The sequence below is a fragment of the Pseudophryne corroboree genome, chromosome 6 (assembly GCF_028390025.1).
Source record: "Pseudophryne corroboree isolate aPseCor3 chromosome 6, aPseCor3.hap2, whole genome shotgun sequence".
Taxonomy (NCBI): domain Eukaryota; kingdom Metazoa; phylum Chordata; class Amphibia; order Anura; family Myobatrachidae; genus Pseudophryne; species Pseudophryne corroboree.
Window position 1 is genome coordinate 835,368,008 of NC_086449.1, and position 22,986 is coordinate 835,390,993.

General features: G+C 47.9%; 1 protein-coding gene across 1 annotated transcript in view; it reads left to right on the forward strand.

Moving 5' to 3' along the window:
• The first annotated feature begins 10,443 nt into the window (after positions 1-10,443).
• LOC134934720 (E3 ubiquitin-protein ligase TRIM68-like) overlaps positions 10,444-22,986 on the forward strand; it is an 18,400-nt gene continuing 5,857 nt past the window's right edge. The window contains exons 1-2 of the mRNA XM_063930088.1: positions 10,444-10,626; positions 10,774-10,906. Of these exons, the coding sequence (XP_063786158.1) occupies positions 10,444-10,626; positions 10,774-10,906 (316 nt within the window). The remainder of the gene's footprint in view (positions 10,627-10,773; positions 10,907-22,986) is intronic.

A 22,986-nucleotide genomic window follows, 5' to 3' on the forward strand; every position in this document is an offset into this window, starting at 1 on the left:
TGTCAATTTCCTCCCCAGCGCCAGCAACACCCATATCCTCCTCATCCTGGTGTACTTCAACACTGACATCTTCAATCTGACTATCAGGAACTGGACTGCGGGTGCTACTTCCAGCACTTGCAGGGGGTGTGCAAATGGTGGAAGGCGCATGCTCTTCACGTCCAGTGTTGGGAAGGTCAGGCATCGCAACCGACACAATTGGACTCTCCTTGTGGATTTGGGATTTCGAAGAACGCACAGTTCTTTGCGGTGCTTTTGCCAGCTTGAGTCTTTTCAGTTTTCTAGCGAGAGGCTGAGTGCTTCCATCCTCCTGTGAAGCTGAACCACTAGCCATGAACATAGGCCAGGGCCTCAGCCGTTCCTTGCCACTCCGTGTGGTAAATGGCATATTGGCAAGTTTACGCTTCTCCTCCGACAATTTTATTTTAGATTTTGGAGTCCTCTTTTTTACTGATATTTGGTGTTTTGGATTTTACATGCTCTGTACTATGACATTGGGCATCGGCCTTGGCAGACGACGTTGCTGGCATTTCATCGTCTCGGCCATGACTAGTGGCAGCAGCTTCAGCACGAGGTGGAAGTGGATCTTGATCTTTCCCTAATTTTGGAACCTCAACATTTTTGTTCTCCATATTTTAATAGGCACAACTAAAAGGCACCTCAGGTAAACAATGGAGATGGATGGATACTAGTATACTTATGGATGGACCAGCGACTGCCGACACAGGTAGCTACAGCCGTGGACTACCGTACTGTCTGCTGCTAATATAGACTGGATGATAATGAGATGAAATCAATATATATATATATATATATATATATATATATATATATATATCACTAGTACTGCAGCCGGACAGGTGTGTGTGTGTGTGTGTATATATATATATATGTATATATATATATATATATATATATATATATATATATATATATATATATATATATATATATATATATATATATATATATATATATATATATATATATATATATATATTTATTATTTATTATGTAATGACTGATGACGGACCTGCTGGACACTGTCAGCTCAGCAGCACCGCAGACTGCTACAGTAAGCTACTATAGTAGTATGTATCAAGAAGAAAGAAAAAAAAAAAACACGGGTAGGTGGTATACAATTATATATATATATATATATATATATATATATATATATATATATATATATATATATATATATATATATATATATATATATATATTTATTTATATTAAACTGGTGGTGATTAATTAAACTGGTGGTCAGGTCACTGGTCACACTATCAGCAACTTGCAAGTAGTACTCGAGTCCTAAGCAGGCAATCACAATATATACTGGTGGTCAGTGTGGTCACAATGGCAGTGTGGCACTCTGGCAGCAAAAGTGTGCACTGTACGTTAAAATATGTACTCCTGCTCTCAGACTCTAACTGCTCCCCACTGTCTCCCCCACAAGTCAGATATACAGTCACACTATCACTTCAGCAAGTAGTAGTACTCCTCCTAATGCTCCCCAAAATTACTAAAGTAAATACTGTGTCTCTCTCTACTCTAGTCTCACTCTCTTCTCTATAAACGGAGAGGACGCCAGCCACGTCCTCTCCCTATCAATCTCAATGCACGTGTGAAAATGGCGGCGACGCGCGGCTCCTTATATAGAATCCGAGTCTCGCGAGAATCCGACAGCGGGATGATGACGTTCGGGCGCGCTCGGGTTAACCGAGCAAGGCGGGAAGATCCGAGTCGCTCGGCCCCGTGTAAAAAAACCTGAAGGGCGGGTTCGGATTCCGAGGAACCGAACCCGCTCATCTCTAATTGTCACCCCCCCCTGTATACTGTCCCAGTCATTGTCACCCCTCCTCTGTGTTCTGTCTCAGCCATTGTCACCCCTCCTCTGTGTTCTGTCTCAGCCATTGTCACCCCTCCTCCGTCTTCTGTCCCAGCCATTGTCACCCCTCCTCCGTCTTCTGTCCCAGCCATTGTCACCTCTCCTGTGTTCTGTCCCAGTCATTGTCACCCCTCCTCTGTCCCAGCCATTGTCACCCCCCCCTGTATACTGTCCCAGTCATTGTCACCCCTCCTCTGTGTTCTGTCCCAGCCATTGTCACCCCTCCTCCGTGTTCTGTCCCAGCCATTGTCACCCCTCCTCCTCCGTGTTCTGTCCCAGCCATTGTCACCCCTCCTCCTCCGTGTTCTGTCCCAGCCATTGTCACCCCTCCTCCTCCGTGTTCTGTCCCAGCCATTGTCACCCCTCCTCCTCCGTGTTCTGTCCCAGCCATTGTCACCCCTCCTCCTCCGTGTTCTGTCCCAGCCATTGTCACCCCTCCTCCTCCGTGTTCTGTCCCAGCCATTGTCACCCCTCCTCCTCCGTGTTCTGTCCCAGCCATTGTCACCCCTCCTCCTCCGTGTTCTGTCCCAGCCATTGTCACCCCTCCTCCTCCGTGTTCTGTCCCAGCCATTGTCACCCCTCCTCCTCCGTGTTCTGTCCCAGCCATTGTCACCCCTCCTCCTCCGTGTTCTGTCCCAGCCATTGTCACCCCTCCTCCTCCGTGTTCTGTCCCAGCCATTGTCACCCCTCCTCCTCCTCCTCCGTGTTCTGTCCCAGCCATTGTCACCCCTCCTCCTCCTCCTCCGTGTTCTGTCCCAGCCATTGTCACCCCTCCTCCTCCTCCTCCGTGTTCTGTCCCAGCCATTGTCACCCCTCCTCCTCCTCCTCCGTGTTCTGTCCCAGCCATTGTCACCCCTCCTCCTCCGTGTTCTGTCCCAGCCATTGTCACCCCTCCTGTGTTCTGTTTCTGCCTTCCCCCCCTATGTTCTGTCCCAGTCACTGTGTCACCCCTCTCTGTCATCTGACGCAGGTCGCAAGCCAATTGGAGCTCGCTGTGTTCAAAGGGGCATTACTGTATGGCATAATGCGTATAAGAGCCACTACTGTGGCATAATTTTAATTGGTGGTACTATTGTGTAGCCGTGCCCCTTTCTTGTGAGACCACACCCCTTTTTACGACACTGTCCCTTTTTGTAGTATGGGAGGGAGGGCACAAATTTATAGTTTGCAGGAGGGCGCTGAACACCCCAGCACCGGCCCTGTAAATGGCCTTTACTACAATCATATACCAGAAGGTCTAAGGCCCAGGATGTGGCCAGGCATTTGAGTGGACACACTCCTAGCAATATAGGAGCCCTGCCCGAAAACAACCAAGGCCAAAGCACTAACCTATTGCTTGTTGACACAAATTACACAGATAATTTTTCCTTTCTCTCTGATCAACCTATATACAAACATGCACAACACTTAGAATAACCTGATATAAGGATTTAAGTGCTAAGATGACCTAGAAGACAATGTTACACCGCACACTAAGAGCCCTTATACACGTTACACCGCACACTAAGAGCCTTTATACACATTACACCGCACACTAAGAGCCCTTATACATGTTACACTGCACAGTAACAGCCCTTATACACGTTACACTGCACAGAAAGAGCCCCTTATACACGTTACACTGCACAGTAAGAGCCCCTTATACACGTTACACTGCACAGTAAGAGCCCCTTATACACGTTACACTGCACAGAAAGAGCTCCTTATACACGTTACACCACACACTAAGAGCCCTTTATACACGTTACACTGCACAGTAAGAGTCTCTATACACGTTACACTGCACAATAAGAGCCCCTATACACGTTACACTGCATAGTAAGAGCTCCTTATACACATTACACTACACAGGAGAGTCCCTTATACACGTTACACCGCACAGTAAGAGCCCCTATAGACATTACACTGGACAGTAGGATCTCCTTATACACATTACACTGCACAGTAAGAGCCCCTATACACATTACACTGCACACGTTACACTGCACAGTAAGAGCCCCTTATACACGTTACACCGCACAGTAAGAGCCCTTATACATGTTACACTGCAGAGTAAGAGCCCCTATACACATTACACTGCACAGTAAGAGCCCCTTATACACGTTACACTGCACAGTAATAGCCCCTTATACACCATACACCGCACAGTAAGAGCCCCTTATACATATTACACCGCACAGTAAGAACCCCTAATACACATTACACTGGACAATAAGAGCCCTTATACACATTACACCGCAAAGTAAGAGGCCCTTATACACATTACACCGCACAGTAAGAGCCCCTAATACACAGTACACTGCACAATAAGAGCCCTTATACACATTACACTGCACAGTAAGAGCCCCTATACACATTACACTGCACAGTAAGAGCCCCTATACACATTACACTGCACAGTGAGAGCCCCTTATACACATTACACTACACAATAAGAGCCCTTATACACATTACACCACACACTAAGAGACCTTATACACGTTACACTGCACAGTAAGAGCCCCTTATACACGTTACACTGCACAGAAAACTCCTTATACACGTTACACCACACACTAAGAGCCCTTTATACACGTTACACTGCACAGTAAGAGCCCCTATACACGTTACACTGCATAGTAAGAGCTTTTTTACACATTACACTACACAGGAGAGTCCCTTATACACGTTACACCGCACAGTAAGAGCCCCTATAGACATTACACTGCACAGTAAGAGCCCTTATACACATTACACTGCACAGTAAGGGCCCCTATACACATTACACTGCACAGTAAGGGCCCCTATACACGTTACACTGCACTGTAAGAGCCCCTTATACACATTACACCGCACAGTAAGAGCCCCTAATACACATTACACTGCACAGTAAGAGCCCCTTATACACGTTACACTGCACAGTAATAGCCCCTTATACACATTACACCACACAGTAAGAGCCCCTAATACACATTACACTGCACAATAAGAGCCCTTATACACATTACATTGCACAGTAAGAGCCCCTATACACATTACATTGCACAGTAAGAGCCCCTTAGACACATTACACTACACTGAAGAGCCCCTATACACATTATACTGCACAGTAAGATCCCCATTATACTGCACAGTAAGACCCCCTATACACATTACACTGCACAGTAAGAGCCCCTTATACATGTTACACTGCACGGTATAAGAGCCCCTATACACATTACACTGCACAGTAAGAGCAGCTATACACATTACACTGCATAATAAGAGCCCCTATACACGTTACACTGCACAGTAAGAGCCATATACACATTACACTGCACAGTAAGAGGCCCTTATACATGTTACACCACACAGTAAGAGCCCCTTATACATTATGCCAGGCAGAGCCCCTACACAATGAGAGTGTGAGTGTGTGTGAGTAAAGTATAGTTTGTGTGTCAGCGGCGTCAATGCTCACCTACCACCACTCTAAAACTGCTGCCGGCTGCCTCTCCCTGATGACTACACACACACACGGGTTACTGCCAGCTTACAGATAGACAGGGGTCAGTGCCGGAGTAGTAGATTGGAAGGACTGCATAGGACAGGAGAGGGATAAACCCCTCAGGCTGGGGACGGGTCTGAGAAGCACCAGGTCACATTTCATCCTATGGATGTAGAGGGTGGGGGTTGTCCCTGAGCTTGATGAGGGAGCTGTGTAGGCTGGGTCAGCCTCTTTTCTAGAACAATTGGAAAGGTAGGATCAATTTGTACTGTGTGTCCAGGCATTTAAATCAGGGTGACCTTGCTGCCGACATTGAAGGGGGTTCACTGGGAGCTGCTGTTGTTCTGCCAGTGTATGGTGTTGACCCCTCGTGTTGGTGTCAGCCATGGCCTCCACTTTGTCTCCGATAGTGGTGGCCATGGCTCAGGATGGGTTGTCAACTTTGGCCAGCTCCAGTGGCTCGGTCTCTCTCGCCGGCACTTCTGGAGAGGCTATGGCTCAGTTGTGTTAAAGCAGAATTAAGAAAGTGATAATAATTGAGAGTTCTCCGTTGTGATGATATTCAGCATATAGAATTTATTATAAAAGAAGCAACTGCACCCAATATTCTGCGCAGAGGAGTGTGGACCAAGACAGAATTTATCATGAGCCTGTATCTTTAGAACACTGACTTTACATATTTATACCATAACATTATACAATCATTCATAGCTTATTTACAAACAAGGCGTACATATAGATTAAATCATGGAGATATATTGGATGATGACCTAGAAAGAGAAGTGCCAAATATGGTCAGATTAGCCAATTTAAGAGAGTGGTATTACCCACAAGATGGCCGACTTGTCCATGAATCGTGAATCTCTTATACACAACAATTAGGTTCTCTAATAGGCTTTGTTGTCATAAAGGTCATTCTTGTTCATAATAACGTGTTGTTGTCCAAAGTGGAGGTCCATCAGATTTTCCATATTATGTCCTTCTTGTTCTGCCACAGTCTCGTACAATGGGGGTCATTCCGAGTTGATCGCTAGCTGCCGCTGTTCGCAGCGCAGCGATCAGACTAAAAAAACAGAATTTCTACGCATGCGTATAGGCCGCAGTGCGCACGCGCGACGTACTTCCACAACTAACGATGCAGTTTCACACAAGGTCTAGCGACGCTTTTCAGTCGCACTGCTGGCCGCAGAGTGATTGACAGGAAGGGGGTGTTTCTGGGTGGTAAATTACCGTTTTCGGGGAGTGTGTGTAAAAACGCAGGCGTGACAGTTACAAATGCAGGCGTGCCTGGGGAAACGCAGGCGTGGCTGGGTAAACGCAGGGTGTGTTCGTGACGTCAAAACAGGAACTGAACAGTCTGAAGTGATCGCAAGCTAGGAGTAGGTCTGGAGCTACCCAGAAACTGCACAATGGCCCTCATTCCGAGTCGTTCGCTCGGTAAATTTCTTCGCATCGCAGCGTTTTTCAGCTTAGTACGCATGCGCAATGTTCGCACTGCGCCAAGTAATTTTGCTATGAAGTTTGGTATTTTACTCACGGCTTTTTCTTCGCTCCGGCGATCGTAGTGTGATTGACAGGAAATGGGTGTTTCTGGGCGGAAACAGGCCGTTTTATGGGTGTGTGGATAAAAACGCTACAGTTTCCGGAAAAAACGCAGGAGTGGCCGGAGAAACGGGGGAGTGTCTGGGCGAACGCTGGGTGTGTTTATAACGTCAAACCAGGAACGACAAGCACTGAACTGATCGCAGATGCCGAGTAAGTCTGAAGCTACTCTGAAACTGCTAAGAAGTGTGTAATCGCAATATTGCGAATACTTCGTTCGCAATTTTAAGAAGCTAAGATACACTCCCAGTAGGCGGCGGCTTAGCGTGAGCAACTCTGCTAAATTCGCCTTGCGAGCGATCAACTCGGAATGAGGGCCAATCTTCTTTTGTAGCCGCTCTGCGATCCTTTCATTCGCACTTCTGCTAAGCTAAGATACACTCCGAGGGCGGCGGCTTAGCGTTTGCACGGCTGCTAAAAGCAGCTAGCGAGTGATCAACTCGGAATGAGGGCCAATATCATTGAGCACTCGTTATCTACACAAAGGCCTTGCTACTAGTCACGTAAACATCTTAACCAAATGATGCACAAGTGTTGAAATAAGACACTTTAAAGGGAACAGTATTAAGAATCATAGCTTAATTAATGAGACAATCTCCTATATATTAGCCCAAGTCTGTGACTGTGCCTGGCCGTAATGCTGGGCGGGGTGACAGTGGTGGGCGGAGTTAGCAGCTCCTGCCCTGTTCCAGCACACCACTAAGCTGCAGCCACAGAATCCAGCCACAAGTGCATGGTTTCCCCACAGTGCCAGGTAACCACGGACACCCCAATGCCACCCGCACCACACACCCGCAAACCCACCCCCCCTCCTTCCCTTCCTCCATCCACCAACTCTCACATCCAGCCATGGACGGCCCAGACACCCCCAGTACCGACGCCCGCATAACTGACACAGCCACCCCCCCCCCATCAGCCACCCCCCCTATCAGCCATCACCCCTATTAGCCATTGCCCCCCTATCAGCCACCCCCCTATCAGCCACCCCCCCCCCCTTTATCAGCCATCACCCCATCGCCCCCCTTTCAGCCATCACCCTCCCTTCAGTCATCACCCCCACCCCTATCAGCCATCCCTCCCTATCAGCCACCCCCCCATCAGCCATCACCTCCCCCCTATCAGCCATCACCCCACCCCCTATCAGCCATCACCCCCCCTATCAGCCATCACCCCCCCTATCAGCCATCACCCCCACCCCGTCAGCCATCACCCCCCTCTTCAGCCATCCACCCCATCAGCCACACACCCCTCTATCAGCCAATCCCCCCCCCCCCTTATCAGCCATCACACACCCCTATCATCCATCCCCCGAAGTACATAAATGAGCATTCCTTCTTTTTGCTCACAACTCAGCTCACATCCCACTCATCTCAGGGTAGCGGGGGGGGGGGGGGGGGGGGGGGGGTGCTGCCTCTTACACCCACATATACCATGGTCTACTTTACTTTTACACACACACACACACACACACACACACACACACTCAGCCTGCACACTCCTAATATAACACACGCACCCTACACCCTCCCCCAAACACAGACAATACACTTTCCCCAACACCCACCAATTTTCACACCTACCCCTATCACCCTCACACCACAATAACATACACAAATCACACACTCACACCCCGCACACCTCCATCCCCCTAACACCCACAACTCCATCACACACTGCACGTCCTGTCACCACCCCCATCCCTCACCCCTACACCAATACATATACAGGCACCCACCCCCACGCTATTCCGCAAGTACAATACATCACTACCCAACTCTTTTTCTTAACCCACACACACACCAACGTACTCTTCCTACATAACACTCCAACACCCACATTCCCTTCCACACACTCCACAATCCTGTACAACACCACACTACCCCTATTACACACCCACCTCCCTCTCTATACAGCTCATGGATTCTGTCACACCATCACCACAACAATTAGGCCACAACAGTACCTGTCTCACAACCAGGCACCCACATGCCAATTGCTGCCCCCCCCCCAACCTCCCAGCCACACACCACACACGACACTACCCTACACAAAGCAACCTATGCAGACAAACCAAAGCCATGCCACCTTCCAACAAACTCACTCTAAAGCACACAGACACAACACCACCAACTACTACACCTCCTAACCCCTCAACCACCCCTCATCCCTAACCCAGCTTATACACTGGCCATACCACATCCACCGTCCAACCTCACTTTGCTCAACCCCCCAAACTCCATTTTCTCTACACCACGCACAATCTATGTACCCCTTCCACAACAAACTAAACACCAAACATTGTTCCTTCACCCCCCTCTACAATGCCGCATGCAATATATACAACACCTACCACGTACAAACTCTGACCCTCAACACGGATTATATCTACCCATCACAACCACTGATATCCCACAACACTACCCCTCTACCCTACAACCAACCACATGCACTACACACACATTTACAGCCCCACTCTACACAATCAACACACCCTACCACCACTCCAAAAATCACACAACATTCTTCATCCTCCACAAACCCTATCACAAGACACCACAACCCAAAACTCATAACTACTATGCCCCTATCCCTAATCCACCTACCTTTACACAAGTACAGCACCTATGCACCCCCTCCACCATGCCCAACACCCCCATTTAAAACAAACCATACACCAAACCATACACACACACACACACACACACACACACACACACACACACACACACTCACACTCACACACAGTCACACACACACCCTCCCTTCAGACTCACACATTCACATCCTCCATACAGGACACTCACCACCACTGACTACAGCTACATAGACCTTTTTACGGTACACCTCTGCAATAACAACCCCATCCACATGTCCCCTTCTATAACCACACAGACACCACACGCACAACCGTCACCATCACATTCCCTTTTGTCATACTACATCTACCCACGAACAAACCTCCCATTCCACCAACACAAACTATACAACTACTATTTTACACCTTCACTTTTCAGTAGAGATTACGGGGGCGTAGCCCCTTACGACGGTGTGGAGAGCGCCCTTAGGGCACGATGAATCACCTAGTACAAATATATTTGATTTAACTTCAACAGTTGCTTAAGGCCTGTGGGACATTGGTGCGGCTACATCTCTGCTCGGTTCTGGGGCGCCTGCGCCTGCTCCGGTTGATAAATGTCCTGCTGCTTTGTCTAATGCATTGTTTTCTGCGAGCGGAGTTTCGGCCCCGGTGTTTTTCTCCTCCGTTGCAGGTGGTCCGGTCAGTGACAGCAGGAATGCTGCGGAAGGTGCGCTTCTAACGTCCATATCTGGGTTGATGCAAAGTGATCCCTCGGGGGCGGCAGGTGAGTCCATTGCAGACTCTGTCACTAGCCGGGGTTCTTTGGCATCGTCATCCAGTCGTCTTTCCTGGTTGCGTCTGGCAGTAGCACGACTAGGGACAAGAAACAGGCGGTGCAGTATGCACGGCATGAGGCTCACAAATGGGAAGGCAAGCGGCGACGATTGTCCTCTAGCGCTTGTCGGTCTAGGAAATGTTGCAGTTTGCCTGGCGTTGAACATTGTAACTACACTGCGGTGCTGCGGGGGCTACGTGAAAGCTGTAGAAAGCGGATATGTTGATATGTTCACACTCACCGACATGTCAAAGAAGGCGAATGGTGGTATAGGGGTTGAGGCCTTCCGGTCATATGATAATTGGTTGGCAGGTTTTTGCGTGTTTGCGGCTTGCTATTTAGAGGATTGGGAGGGGGAATATTTGAATATAATACATTATAACGACCTATTTCATGATATGCAGCGTAAATACAAGAGTACCAAATGGAGAATTTATGATGAGCAGTTTAGACGTAAACAAGATTATTTGGACGTGATTGACTTTGGCTGCAAGGATGTGGAGGTTCCTCTGGACATTATGAGGTCAGCTCAGGGAAGTAAGGATACGCCTCTGGCAGCATCCGAAACGCAGCAGGCGCCCTCTGGAGCGTCACGTTCTTTTATGGTGAGTTTTCCAATGCAGCGCTCCGGCTGGGCGGGCCGACCAGCTTTTCCAGCGCCAGTGAAAAAATAAGTGTTTCGCCTTCAACAATACCTCCTGCTCCCTTGACAGCAATGATGTTTTCTACACCTCTGCTTCTATTGCAACGGGGCCCATTCCACCTTCAATTGCTACCGCTCGGATAAATGGGGTTCCAAGTCCAGGGGTGGCGCAGCAACCAAGCCGGCAATCAGCATTGTCCCTAAACAGGGCTCCCATCCTGATCCGTTTGGCAGCCATGGTCAAGTGGTTGGGGTGGTATCCGAACCGCACGGATGCCAAATTCATGTTTTCTGGTTTACGATTTGGTTTTCATATTCCATTTGAAGGGGAGGCGGTAGTTTGTTGGACCAGGAACCTGCAGTCGGCTCGGGTTTTGCCTGATGTTCTTCGGGAGTTGGAGGTTTGGCTAGGAAGGATGGCGGGCCCCTTTCCACAAGCTCCTTTGGAGAACCTCCTTGTTTCCCCTGTGGCGGTGTTATGCACACCAGTGCCTGCAGGAAAGTACTAGTGTCAGAACTGTTATGCACTCCAGTGTCTGCAGGAATGTACTGGTGTTTGAACTGTTATGCAAAACAAATGGACTCACAGACAAACTGGGGAATATGACATAACGTACACAGAAGGTGATAGGGTAACAAAATACACACACAGTGAACAGAGAAGCCCAGAGGCTAAGGAACTGGGTATCTCCCTTGTATTAGAACTGCTCAGATGTAAAAAGCAAGATGTTGTGTTTTAATACGTAGAGAACCCGAAATGCTGTTGCTAAGGGCAACAGCAAAACCCTAAAGGGTTACCAACGGGTGTGGCAGTAAACTCCTTGGTCAGAGATGGAATGATAGACACAAGGAGAGCCTCCACAATCCTGATTCTCACTTGCAGTGCACAGGTTTAAGCTTACTGCCACTAAACTGACCCCTGACACCTAGCACAGTGAGACAGGATTAGACAGGCAAGTGTTAGAATACAGCCGCAAACTTGCTAAGTTCACAGAGTAATAACAGAAACCCAGCAAGCTAAACGACTGACTCCAGTCTTACTGCTAGGTCTGGATTGGCAGAGTGTAATACCAAATCCCCAGGCCTATTTGCAGTAAGCAACAAACAAATACAAAGCTACACAGTACTGGCTAACTTTCATGAACTGACTAACCAACAGAGATTCAGCAGCATCTGCTTACCCTGAAAAGAGGCCTTATAAAGCACGCCCCACTCAGACCTCACAGACTGTGAGCACAAAAACCAGCACCGGATCCCCTGCCGTGCACAGAGCCTATAACCACTGCACAGCAAAAGACCCGAACCGGAGTATCAGCTGCGCTCAGGTTACTCCACTAGCACTTGTCTCCCGGTTGCCATGACGACGTGGCAGCACAGGGCAGGAGACCCTAACAGTACCCCCCCTCTGACGAGGGGTCAAAGAACCCCTACCACCGGGTTTATCGGGGAACTGCGAGAAGAAAGAGCGTATCAGTCTGGGGGCATGAAGATCACAACTGCGCACCCACGACCGCTCCTCCGGGCCATACCCCTTCCAGTGCACCAAAAATGACAGCCGACCCCGAACCACCTTGGAGTCAAGAATCCTTTCAACAACAAACTCCCTCTGGCCACGTATCAGATGAGGGGAAGGTCTTCCACTGGAAGAAGGATTACTAATCGCCCGTTTTAAAAGGGAACAATGAAATGTTTTATTGATACCCAAAGAACGGGGCAGATCTAACTGAAATGCCACCGGATTGATAACCCTGGTGATCTTATAAGGGCCGATGAACCGGGGCCCTAACTTATGAGATGGCTGTCTCAACTTCAAATTCTTGGTAGACAACCAGACGAAGTCTCCTAATTTGAAGCTGCAGGGTCTTTTCCGCTTATCAAAAACCCTTTTGGTCACTAATGACACAGACACAAGGGCTTTCTTCACTTTCCGCCAAATACCTCTAAGGACCGAAACCACAGAGGAACCACCAGGCGTGGAGTCCAGGGGGTCAAAAGAATTGGCCTTAGGATGATGCCCATACACACAAAGGAAGGGAGAGATCCCTGTAGCAGAGTGAGCCGCGTTGTTATAGGCAAACTCCGCCATGGACAGATGAGCAACCCAGTCAGTCTGACACTTGGAGACATAACACCTGAGGAACTGCTCCAAGGACTGGTTCACCCTTTCAGTCTGCCCATTAGACTGCGGATGGTAGCCTGACGACAAGCTGACAGAAATCTGGAGATCGGAACAAAATGCCCTCCAGAATTTGGCCACAAACTGGGATCCGCGGTCAGAGACCACATCAAGTGGCAACCCGTGGAGACGCACAACATGCAGCATAAATAATTCAGACAGGCGTCTGGCTGATGGCAGCCCAACCAGTGGAACGAAGTGCGCCATCTTCGAAAACCTGTCAACGACAACCCAGATGGCTGTCATCCCCGAGGATTTGGGCAAGTCCACCACAAAATCCATTGAAATGTGGGTCCATGGCTTAGATGGGATAGAGAGTGGATGTAATGGGCCAACAGGAACCCCTCTAGGAGTCTTATTTCGGGCACAGATGTCACATGCCCGAACCCACTGATCCACATCCTTAGCCACCGAGGGCCACCACACCGCCCTAGATAGCAACTCCCGAGTTCTGGCAATACCCGGGTGACCTGCCGACTTCTTGGCATGGAATTCCAGGAACACTCGCTGTCTTAACCTAGGAGGCACAAACAAAAGACCTACCGGAAGGTCTGGAGGAGCCTGCTCCTGTGCTCTAAGGACTAATGATAAGAGGTCCTGGGTAATGCCCACTTTAATACATGATGGGGAAACAATGGGCAACGGCTCCTCGGTGGTCTCCTGGATTGGAGCAAAACTCCGCGAGAGCGCATCAGCCTTGATGTTTTTTGACCCAGGGCGATATGTTATCAAAAAATTAAAGCGAGCAAAAAACAAAGTCCATCGTGCTTGCCTGGCATTGAGACGCTTCGCTGACTCTAAATATGCCAGATTCTTATGGTCAGTGAGAATTGAGACCACAAACTTAGCCCCCTCAAGCCAGTGTCTCCACTCCTCGAGTGCATCCTTAATAGCCAACAATTCCCGGTTACCCACGTCATAATTCATCTCGGCAGGCGAAAATTTACGGGAAAAGTAAGCACAGGGATGAAGGCGATTATCAGAAACTCCCATCTGAGAAAGCACTGCCCCAATACCCATCTCGGAGGCATCCACCTCCACCACAAAAGGACGCTCTGGATCTGGGTGTCGCAGCACCTTGGCCGAAACAAATGCCCTTTTGAGACGGGCAAAAGCCGCTTTAGCCTCACAAGACCAGTGAGCAACATCCGCCCCTTTCTTAGTGAGTGCCACCAAGGGCGCCACTATAGACGAAAATCCAGCGATAAATCGTCTATAAAAATTCGCAAAGCCCAGGAAACGCTGAAGCGCCTTCAAACTAGTGGGCTGCACCCAATCCAGGACTGCCTGTACCTTGGAACCCTCCATTTGGAAACCTTCTGGGGAGATAATATATCCTAGAAATGCGATTTGCTGAACTTCAAATTCGCACTTCTCCAGCTTCGCCCCAAGCCGGTGGTCTCTGAGTTTCTGGAGGACTAAGCGTACATGCTTCTGATGTTCCTCCAGGGAATGGGAGAAGATTAGGATGTCATCTAAGTATACAACTAAGAATCTATCCAAATATTCCCTGAGCACATCATTCATGAAATCCTGGAAGACTGCCGGGGCATTACAGAGCCCAAAAGGCATCACCAAATATTCATAATGCCCTGAGTGGGTATTAAAGGCAGTCTTCCATTCATCCCCCTCTCTTATTCGGATTAGATTGTACGCACCGCGTAGGTCAATCTTAGAAAAAATGGTGGCAGTACGAAGCTGGTCAAACAAGACCGAAATGAGAGGCAGTGGGTATGAGTTTTTAATCGTGATACGGTTCAATTCCCTGAAGTCGATGCAGGGTCGCAACGAACCGTCCTTTTTACCCACGAAGAAGAACCCCGACCCAACTGGAGACTGTGGGTCTGATAAATCCCTTAGCCAAGTTCTCCTGAATGTACTCTGCCATAGCCTGAGTCTCAGGACGTGACAGGGAGTACAACCTGCTCTTGGGAAGCTTAGCATTTGGCAACAAATCAATGGCACAGTCATAGGGGCGATGGGGAGGTAGTACCTCTGCAACTTTTTTGGAGAACACGTCCGCAAAATCTGCATAACACCCTGGCAAACTTAGCTGCGAGAGCCTGACTGGAAGGCTCAAGCAACTCCTGAAACAATCAGTACCCCAACTAAGAATCTCCCCAGAGACCCAGTCAAATTGAGGATTGTGGGCCCTTAACCAGGGTAACCCCAACACCAATGGGGCAAAAGTACAGACAGTCACGTAAAAGGACAATTTTTCAGAGTGTGTGGCTCCAATAAACAAAGAAATCTGGCTAGTGCAAGAGGTAATTTTACCTTGGGATAAAGGTTCCCCGTTTAACCCACAAATCTCAATTTCCGATGCCAAGGGAACTAAGGGAACAGAGTGTTTTAGGGCGAATTGGCGGTCCATAAAAACCCCGTCGGCCCCACTGTCCACAAAGGCCTCAGTCTTGACAGTTTGACCGAGGATCTTCAAGGTCACCGGAATGATAAAAGTCTTCTTGGGAAATTCTGACTTCTGGCCTGACAGGATATTTCCCATCACCCTCAGGCCCTGAAGTTTTCTGGCTTTTCTGGGCATGATACTACCACATGACCTTTATTCCCACAGTACAAACACAACCCCTGCTGTCTCCTCCGCGTCTTCTCACGCGAGGAGAGGCGGGTAGCCCCAATCTGCATAGGCTCCTCAGAAAATTCCTCAGAGTCTGAGGTTCCCTTGGGAAGGAAGGAAATCTCAGTCTCCCTTTCAAGCCTACGCTCTCTCAGCCGTCTATCCACCCGGATGGATAACTGCATGAGCTGATCCAAGCTATCAGGCAAGGGATATTGTACCAGTTGGTCCTTTATCTGGTTAGAAAGACCTCTTCGGTACTGGTGTCTCAGGGCTGGGTCATTCCACTGGGTATCATGGGCCAACCTCCGAAACTCCGTACAGTAAACCTCAACTGGCCTTCGCCCTTGCTTAAGGATCGAAATCTGAGCCTCGGCTGAGGCCGTCTTGTCAGGGTCATCATACAACATGCCCAGTGCCGTAAAAAAAGCATCAACACTTTTAAGCGACGGACAGTCAGGCTGCAACCCATATGCCCAGACCTGTGGGTCTCCTTGTAGCAAGGAAATCACTATGCCCACCCGCTGAATCTCCGACCCAGAAGACTGAGGCCTAAGCCGGAAGTATAGCTTGCAGCTCTCCTTGAAACAAAAGAACTGCGAGCGATCTCCAGAAAAACGATCCGGGAGATTTACTTTCAGCTCCTTAACCCCTGCAGGTGCTGCTGCTGCGGGAGCTCCGCCAGCAGCCTGGGAGGTGTGCATTTTAATGGACAAATCATTAAATTGTCGAGTCAGGACCTGCACCTGATCGACCACCTGTTGCAACGTATTTTGAGGGGTATGCTCCATATTCCCACAAAATTTCAACAGGAGTATTAGGCTGCTGAATATGTTATGCACACCAGTGCCTGCAGGAAAGTACTAGTGTCAGAACTGTTATGCACTCCAGTGTCTGCAGGAATGTACTGGTGTTTGAACTGTTATGCAAAACAAATGGACTCACAGACAAACTGGGGAATATGACATAACGTACACAGAAGGTGATAGGGTAACAAAATACACACACAGTGAACAGAGAAGCCCAGAGGCTAAGGAACTGGGTATCTCCCTTGTATTAGAACTGCTCAGATGTAAAAAGCAAGATGTTGTGTTTTAATACGTAGAGAACCCGAAATGCTGTTGCTAAGGGCAACAGCAAAACCCTAAAGGGTTACCAACGGGTGTGGCAGTAAACTCCTTGGTCAGAGATGGAATGATAGACACAAGGAGAGCCTCCACAATCCTGATTCTCACTTGCAGTGCACAGGTTTAAGCTTACTGCCACTAAACTGACCCCTGACACCTAGCACAGTGAGACAGGATTAGACAGGCAAGTGTTAGAATACAGCCGCAAACTTGCTAAGTTCACAGAGTAATAGCAGAACCCCAGCAAGCTAAACGACTGACTCCAGTCTTACTGCTAGGTCTGGATTGGCAGAGTGTAATACCAAATCCCCAGGCCTATTTGCAGTAAGCAACAAACAAATACAAAGCTACACAGTACTGGCTAACTTTCATGAACTGACTAACCAACAGAGATTCAGCAGCATCTGCTTACCCTGAAAAGAGGCCTTATAAAGCAGGTGCTGTCCACGCCCCACTCAGACCTCACAGACTGTGAGCACAAAAACCAGCACCGGATCCCCTGCCGTGCACAGAGCCTATAACCACTGCACAGCAAAAGACCCGAACCGGAGTATCGGCTGCGCTCAGGTTACTCCACTAGCACTTGTCTCCCGGTTGCCATGACGACGTGGCAGCACAGGGCAGGAGACCCTAACAGGCGGTAATCCCCAAGAAGACACCTGGCAAATTTTGGCTCATACAGCATCTATCTTATCCATCGGGGTCCTCTGTTAACGATGCTTTACCCCTGAGCATTGCTCGGTGGTATATCAGTTATTTGATGAGGCTCTGTGTGTTTGGTGCGGGCACATGGCCCTGGGGCTCTCATGGCTAAGACAGATGTTGAGTTTACTTTCTGTTTGCTTCCCTTGCACCCGGACTCATTCCGGTTCCTGGGTTTTGGTGTGGGTAGGATCCATTTTGTCAATAAATGCTTGCCTATAGGATGCTCCGTCTCATGCGCGTTCTTTGAGCGTTTTAGCCCTTTCCTGCACTGGAGTGTGGAGTTTTCTTGCGGTGGTCGTGGGATAGCTCACTATCTTGCAGATTTCCTTTGCGTGGGCCCCGTGGGTTCTATGCATTGCAGTAGGCTTTTGTTTTTTTTGTGAGCTCTGTTTCGGCATTTGGGGGTACCGGTAGCCGATGACAAGATGGAAGGGCCACGTATGTGCATGTCGTTTTTAGGTATAGAAATCGATGCTGTTGCGGGTGTGTGTCGGCTGCCGCTGGACAAGGTGGAGGAACTTTGCGATGCCCTTATGCTGTGCTTTGGTAGGACTAAGGTTACACTTCGGCAGGCCCAATCTATGTTGGCTCTGTTGAACTTTGCCTGTCGTGTCATCCCCATGGGTAGGATGTTCTGTTGCAAGCTTGAGTGGGCCACGGCCGGGGTTTTCAGGTCCCATAATTTTGTCCGCCTGTCTTCTGAGATTAAGAGACCTGGCGGTTTGGTTTTCATTCTGGGTGTGTCCACAGGCTCTGGCCAATTTTGGGGGGTAATTCAGACCTGATCGCAAGGCTGCGTTTTCTCACAGCCTGCGATCAGGTCTGAACTGCGCATGCCTATGCACCACAATGCACAGGCGCGTCGGGCCGTGGCGAAGGGGAGCTCCGGATAGCGATGGGTTGGTGCAAAAAAAAAAAATTACACAGGCGATCGCAAGGTGATTGGCAGGAAGAAGGCATTTGTGGGTGGCAACTGACCATTTTCAGGGAGTGTCTGGAAAAACACAGGTGTTCCCAAGCATTTGCAGAGTGTGCGTCTGACGTCCATTCCGGTCCCGGACAGGCTGAAGCGATCGCAGTGGTTGAAGTTCTGGACTACTCAGAGACTGCATAAAAATCTGTTTGTGCAGCTCTGCGACACATGCGATCACACACTTGAACAGCTTAAATACACTCCTCTGTGGGCGGAGCCTATGCCAACGCAGGACTGCAAGAAACTGCTAGCGAGTGATCAACTCTGAATGACCCCCTTTATGTGGGAGTACGGCCATCTTTGGAGGGTTCGTAGTTTCTTCACGCAGGTTGGCCTGCCACTGACTAAATATCATTTTGCCTGGATGTGGCGTTGCTGTCTGGTCTGGTCCTTCATCCTGGGGATTTCGGCACTCACTCATGTAAGATTGGGACCACCACCTCTGCTGCTTTTACGGGCCGCTCAGTGGCTGAAATTAAGGTTTTGGGCTGATGGCGGTCGGCCAGTTATGAGTGTTACGCTCGGCCATTGCCTCAGTTGTTTCTTGGGGTTGTTTCTATAGTTATTTTCTGTTACATTGTTCTTGTCAGTGTGTCTGTTGTTCTGTAGTATTGTCTGTCTTCCCCTGTCCCACCTACTCGGGATTAGCTTCTCGTCACTGTGGGCAGTGGGAGTCTGGAGTTCTTTGACAATTTTTTACATCGACTGACGGACTGAATTCAGCTCTAGATTTTAATTTGGCTAATTGGATTCCAATTAAAAGTCCCTCAGCAGGTTTTTAAGTTTCACCTCTGGCTGAGTTTACCTGTGTTTCCCATTCTCCCCCCACCGCCTCCATTCCTGCACATATTTTTTTTTTTTAATTCCTCCTCCCGTGTCTGATAGTCCCTTCGATTGGCCTGAAGCTTGTCTTTTAGGAACATTTTCATCATTAAATTTTTTTCTTTTTTTGTCAGATCCTCAATTAATGTTATTCCATGCCTTTCTGTTGACTTCATTCTTTTCTATAAGTTCCCCAAAATAAAAAGTTTTGTTTTGCTTTTCCCTCACTTATAGGTTGGCTAAATGAGAGATTGAAGGTTTGGGTGGTAGGTCACGCCTTTGTCTTTTGGGCGGTTGAGATGATGGCTTCGGCTGGGTCTCTGTTTGATCCACGGGCGTCCGTTGGATTGGTGTGCGAGGAATGTTGTGGCAAGATTTGAAGTCCAAGATGCCCGAACAGTTTACCTAAGATTTTGGTAATTCATCTGGGTGGTAACAATTTAGGGAAGGTGTCCGCTTTGCAACTGCGCTTTGAAATAATACATGACTTATTGTACATTATGGGGGCATGGCCGGCCTGTACAGTGGTTTGGTCTGAGATCGTGCCACGATTGTTTTGACATGGAGTGATAGATTGCAGGACTTTGGATAAGGCTAGGTAGAAGCTTAATTCAGCGGTGTCTAAGGTGGTGTTGGCCAATGGTGGGTTTGTTGTACGGCATTCTAGAATTAGGTTTAGATATTTTTACCTGTTTAATAGGGATGTAGTGCATTTGACTAGGGAAGGCTTGTACATTATGATGGTCATTCCGAGTTGCTTGCTCGTTGCCATTTTTCGTAACGGAGCGATTAGGTTGAAAATGCGCATGCGCATGGTACTCAGCGACCATGCATTCAGTAATTTAACACAAAACTTTGGAGATTTGCACAAGCTCGAGTGACGTTTTTTCATCGCTCGAGTGATCGTAGTGTGATTGACAGGTAGTGGGTGTTTCTGGGCGGAAACTGAGCGTTTTCCGGGAGTGTGCTAAAAAACGCAGGCGTGCCAGGGAATAACACAGGAGTGGCTGGCCGAACGCAGGGCGTGTTTGTGACGTCAAACCAGGAACTAAACGGACTGAGGTGATCGCAATCTGTGAGTAGGTCTGGAGCTACTCAGAAACTGCAAAGAATTATTTAGTAGCAGTTCTGCTAATCTTTCGTTCGCAATTCTGCTAAGATACACTCCCAGAGGGCGGCGGCCTAGCGTGTGCAATGCTGCTAAAAGCAGCTAGCGAGCGAACAACTCGGAATGACCACGTATATTCCTTGAGGATCTGTTTTTGTGGTTGCTGGTTTGGGTTGGGGTATGGTGGCGGTGCGTGGTTTCTGTTGTCAGAGGGAAAGAACGGATTATTACCTGTTTTGGTTAAGTTTGCTAATTGGTGTGGGTGCGCTCACCTTTGATGACTGTTATGACATCTGCTGGACCTCCCTAACCGGAGCAGCCTCACCACCCGGACGGGTGGGTAGTCAGGTGGAGGTTGAGTGGAGACCTTGTTTGGTGTTTTTAGTGTTTCTCTTTATACTGGAGATGTACAGAGCATTGGTGTGGTCTGGGTGAGACTGATATTACTGCCGTTCTTTCTGGCCACCATAATCTCAATTCTCCTTATTCTGCATTATTAGATACATTTATGTCATACTAATAAATAAATAAATAGCCGTCAAGTGTTCTGACAAACTTATGTCTCCGAGTCTTTATTTTAGAATTGTTAACTTTACTTTCCATGTCACAGGATGCATTGAACGGGACGGCCCTCAGCTGTTAAGGGGTTTATTCTCTCTCTCTCACTCACTCACTCACTCACTCACTCACACTCTCTCTCTCTCTCTCTCTCTCTCTCACACTCTTTGGTTATCCTTCCCCAGCCTCAGTCCTCTGAGCTCCAAGCTGCCTCATAGCTCAATCTTGTTGGCATAGTGCGATGGATCGATACCATAGGTGTGCAGCGGGAAGTCTTATAGATTAAGTATCACCTCAGGAGTTACCTTGTATACAGACAGAACGAGACTTGAGATGTATATCTTCTTTATATAGTACTGAATAGCAGGATCAATATAACAACAAGTTTCAGTATCAGCTTCTCATCTCCTTTTCTCAGAGACCTTTCTAGAACACACATGTGTGAGGTAAAACAAACAAGTACAAACATATGCAACAGACAAACACTACACCTCTGTAAGTATACAGCGCCATCTGCTGCCCCTGTACGGTAACTACATGCATATAAACAAACCCATAGTCTGTTGTACATATTTCAACACCCCTTCTCAACAGACTGGGTTTCTTCAGTTAGACCCATCTTTGACGTAAGTCTCCAATGTCTCTCTCTGGTAAGAGGCTTAGTCATGATATCAGCTGTCATATCTTCTGTTGGGCAATAGTTCAACTCTATAAGACCTTGTTCCTGTAGATCCCTCAGGAAGTGATGCTTGACATCAATGTGCTTGGTTCTTGGGTTCACTCTTTCTGTTTGCGCTAATGCAAGGCATCCTTGATTATCCTCATATATCTTGATAGGTTCTTCTTGAGGCATTCCTAGGTCTGATAGTAGTTGCATTAACCATACCACTTCTTGACTGGCGTGAGCTGCTGCGATATATTCAGCTTCTGTAGAAGATAGTGCTACGGTAGACTGCTTCTTGCTTGTCCAGCTGATTAATCCTTCTCCAATAGAGAATAGATATCCACTTGTGGATTTTCTGTCACTTGTGTCTCCAGCCCAATCTGCGTCAACGTATCCTGTTAACTTGTGACTTGTGTTTGCTGAGAGCTTAAGCTTCTTGTTAATCGTTCCCTTTAAGTAACGAATTACCCTCTTAACTGCATTCCAATCCATCTTTGTTGGTTTAGAGACTTTTCTGCTTAAAATCCCGACTGCTATGGAGATATCTGGTCTGGTGACGGTTGCAATGTATAGCAATTTTCCTATGGCTTTTCTGTATAGATGGTTATCCTCTAACAGGTTGCTCTGATCATTTGGTTCCTTTTCATAACTTGTCTCCATAGGAGTGCTTGCTGTCTTTGCATCTTGTATACCAAATTCCTGAATGGTTTCCTGAATTTTGTATTTCTGACTTAGTGTGAATGTTCCATCATCTTCTCTTGAGATTTGCATTCCCAAGTAATGCGTTATGTGGCCAAGGTCTTTTGTTTCAAACTGACGGTTTAGTTCTTGTAACAATTCAATTTCGTCCCCTTCTTGTTCAAAACAAACTAGCAAATCGTCCACATAAATTAATACATAGAACCATCTTTCCTCTATCAACTTTGTATAGAGACATGGGTCTGCTTTGCTTCTGATGAATCCCTTTTCTGTCAGAACTCCATTTATCTTTGTAGTTGCAGTGCGACTCGTGATCTGGATGCTGCTTAGGATGCACTCCTGAAAACTTTATCTTGTATAGACTCCAGTCTGGGCCCATAACCTGTTGGCATAGTGCGATGGATCGATACCATAGGTGTGCAGCGGGAAGTCTTATAGATAAAGTATCACCTCAGGAGTTACCTTGTATACAGACAGAACGAGACTTGAGATGTATATCTTCTTTATATAGGCCCTCATTCTGAGTTGATCGCAGCAGCAAGAAAGTTAGCAATTGGGCAAAAC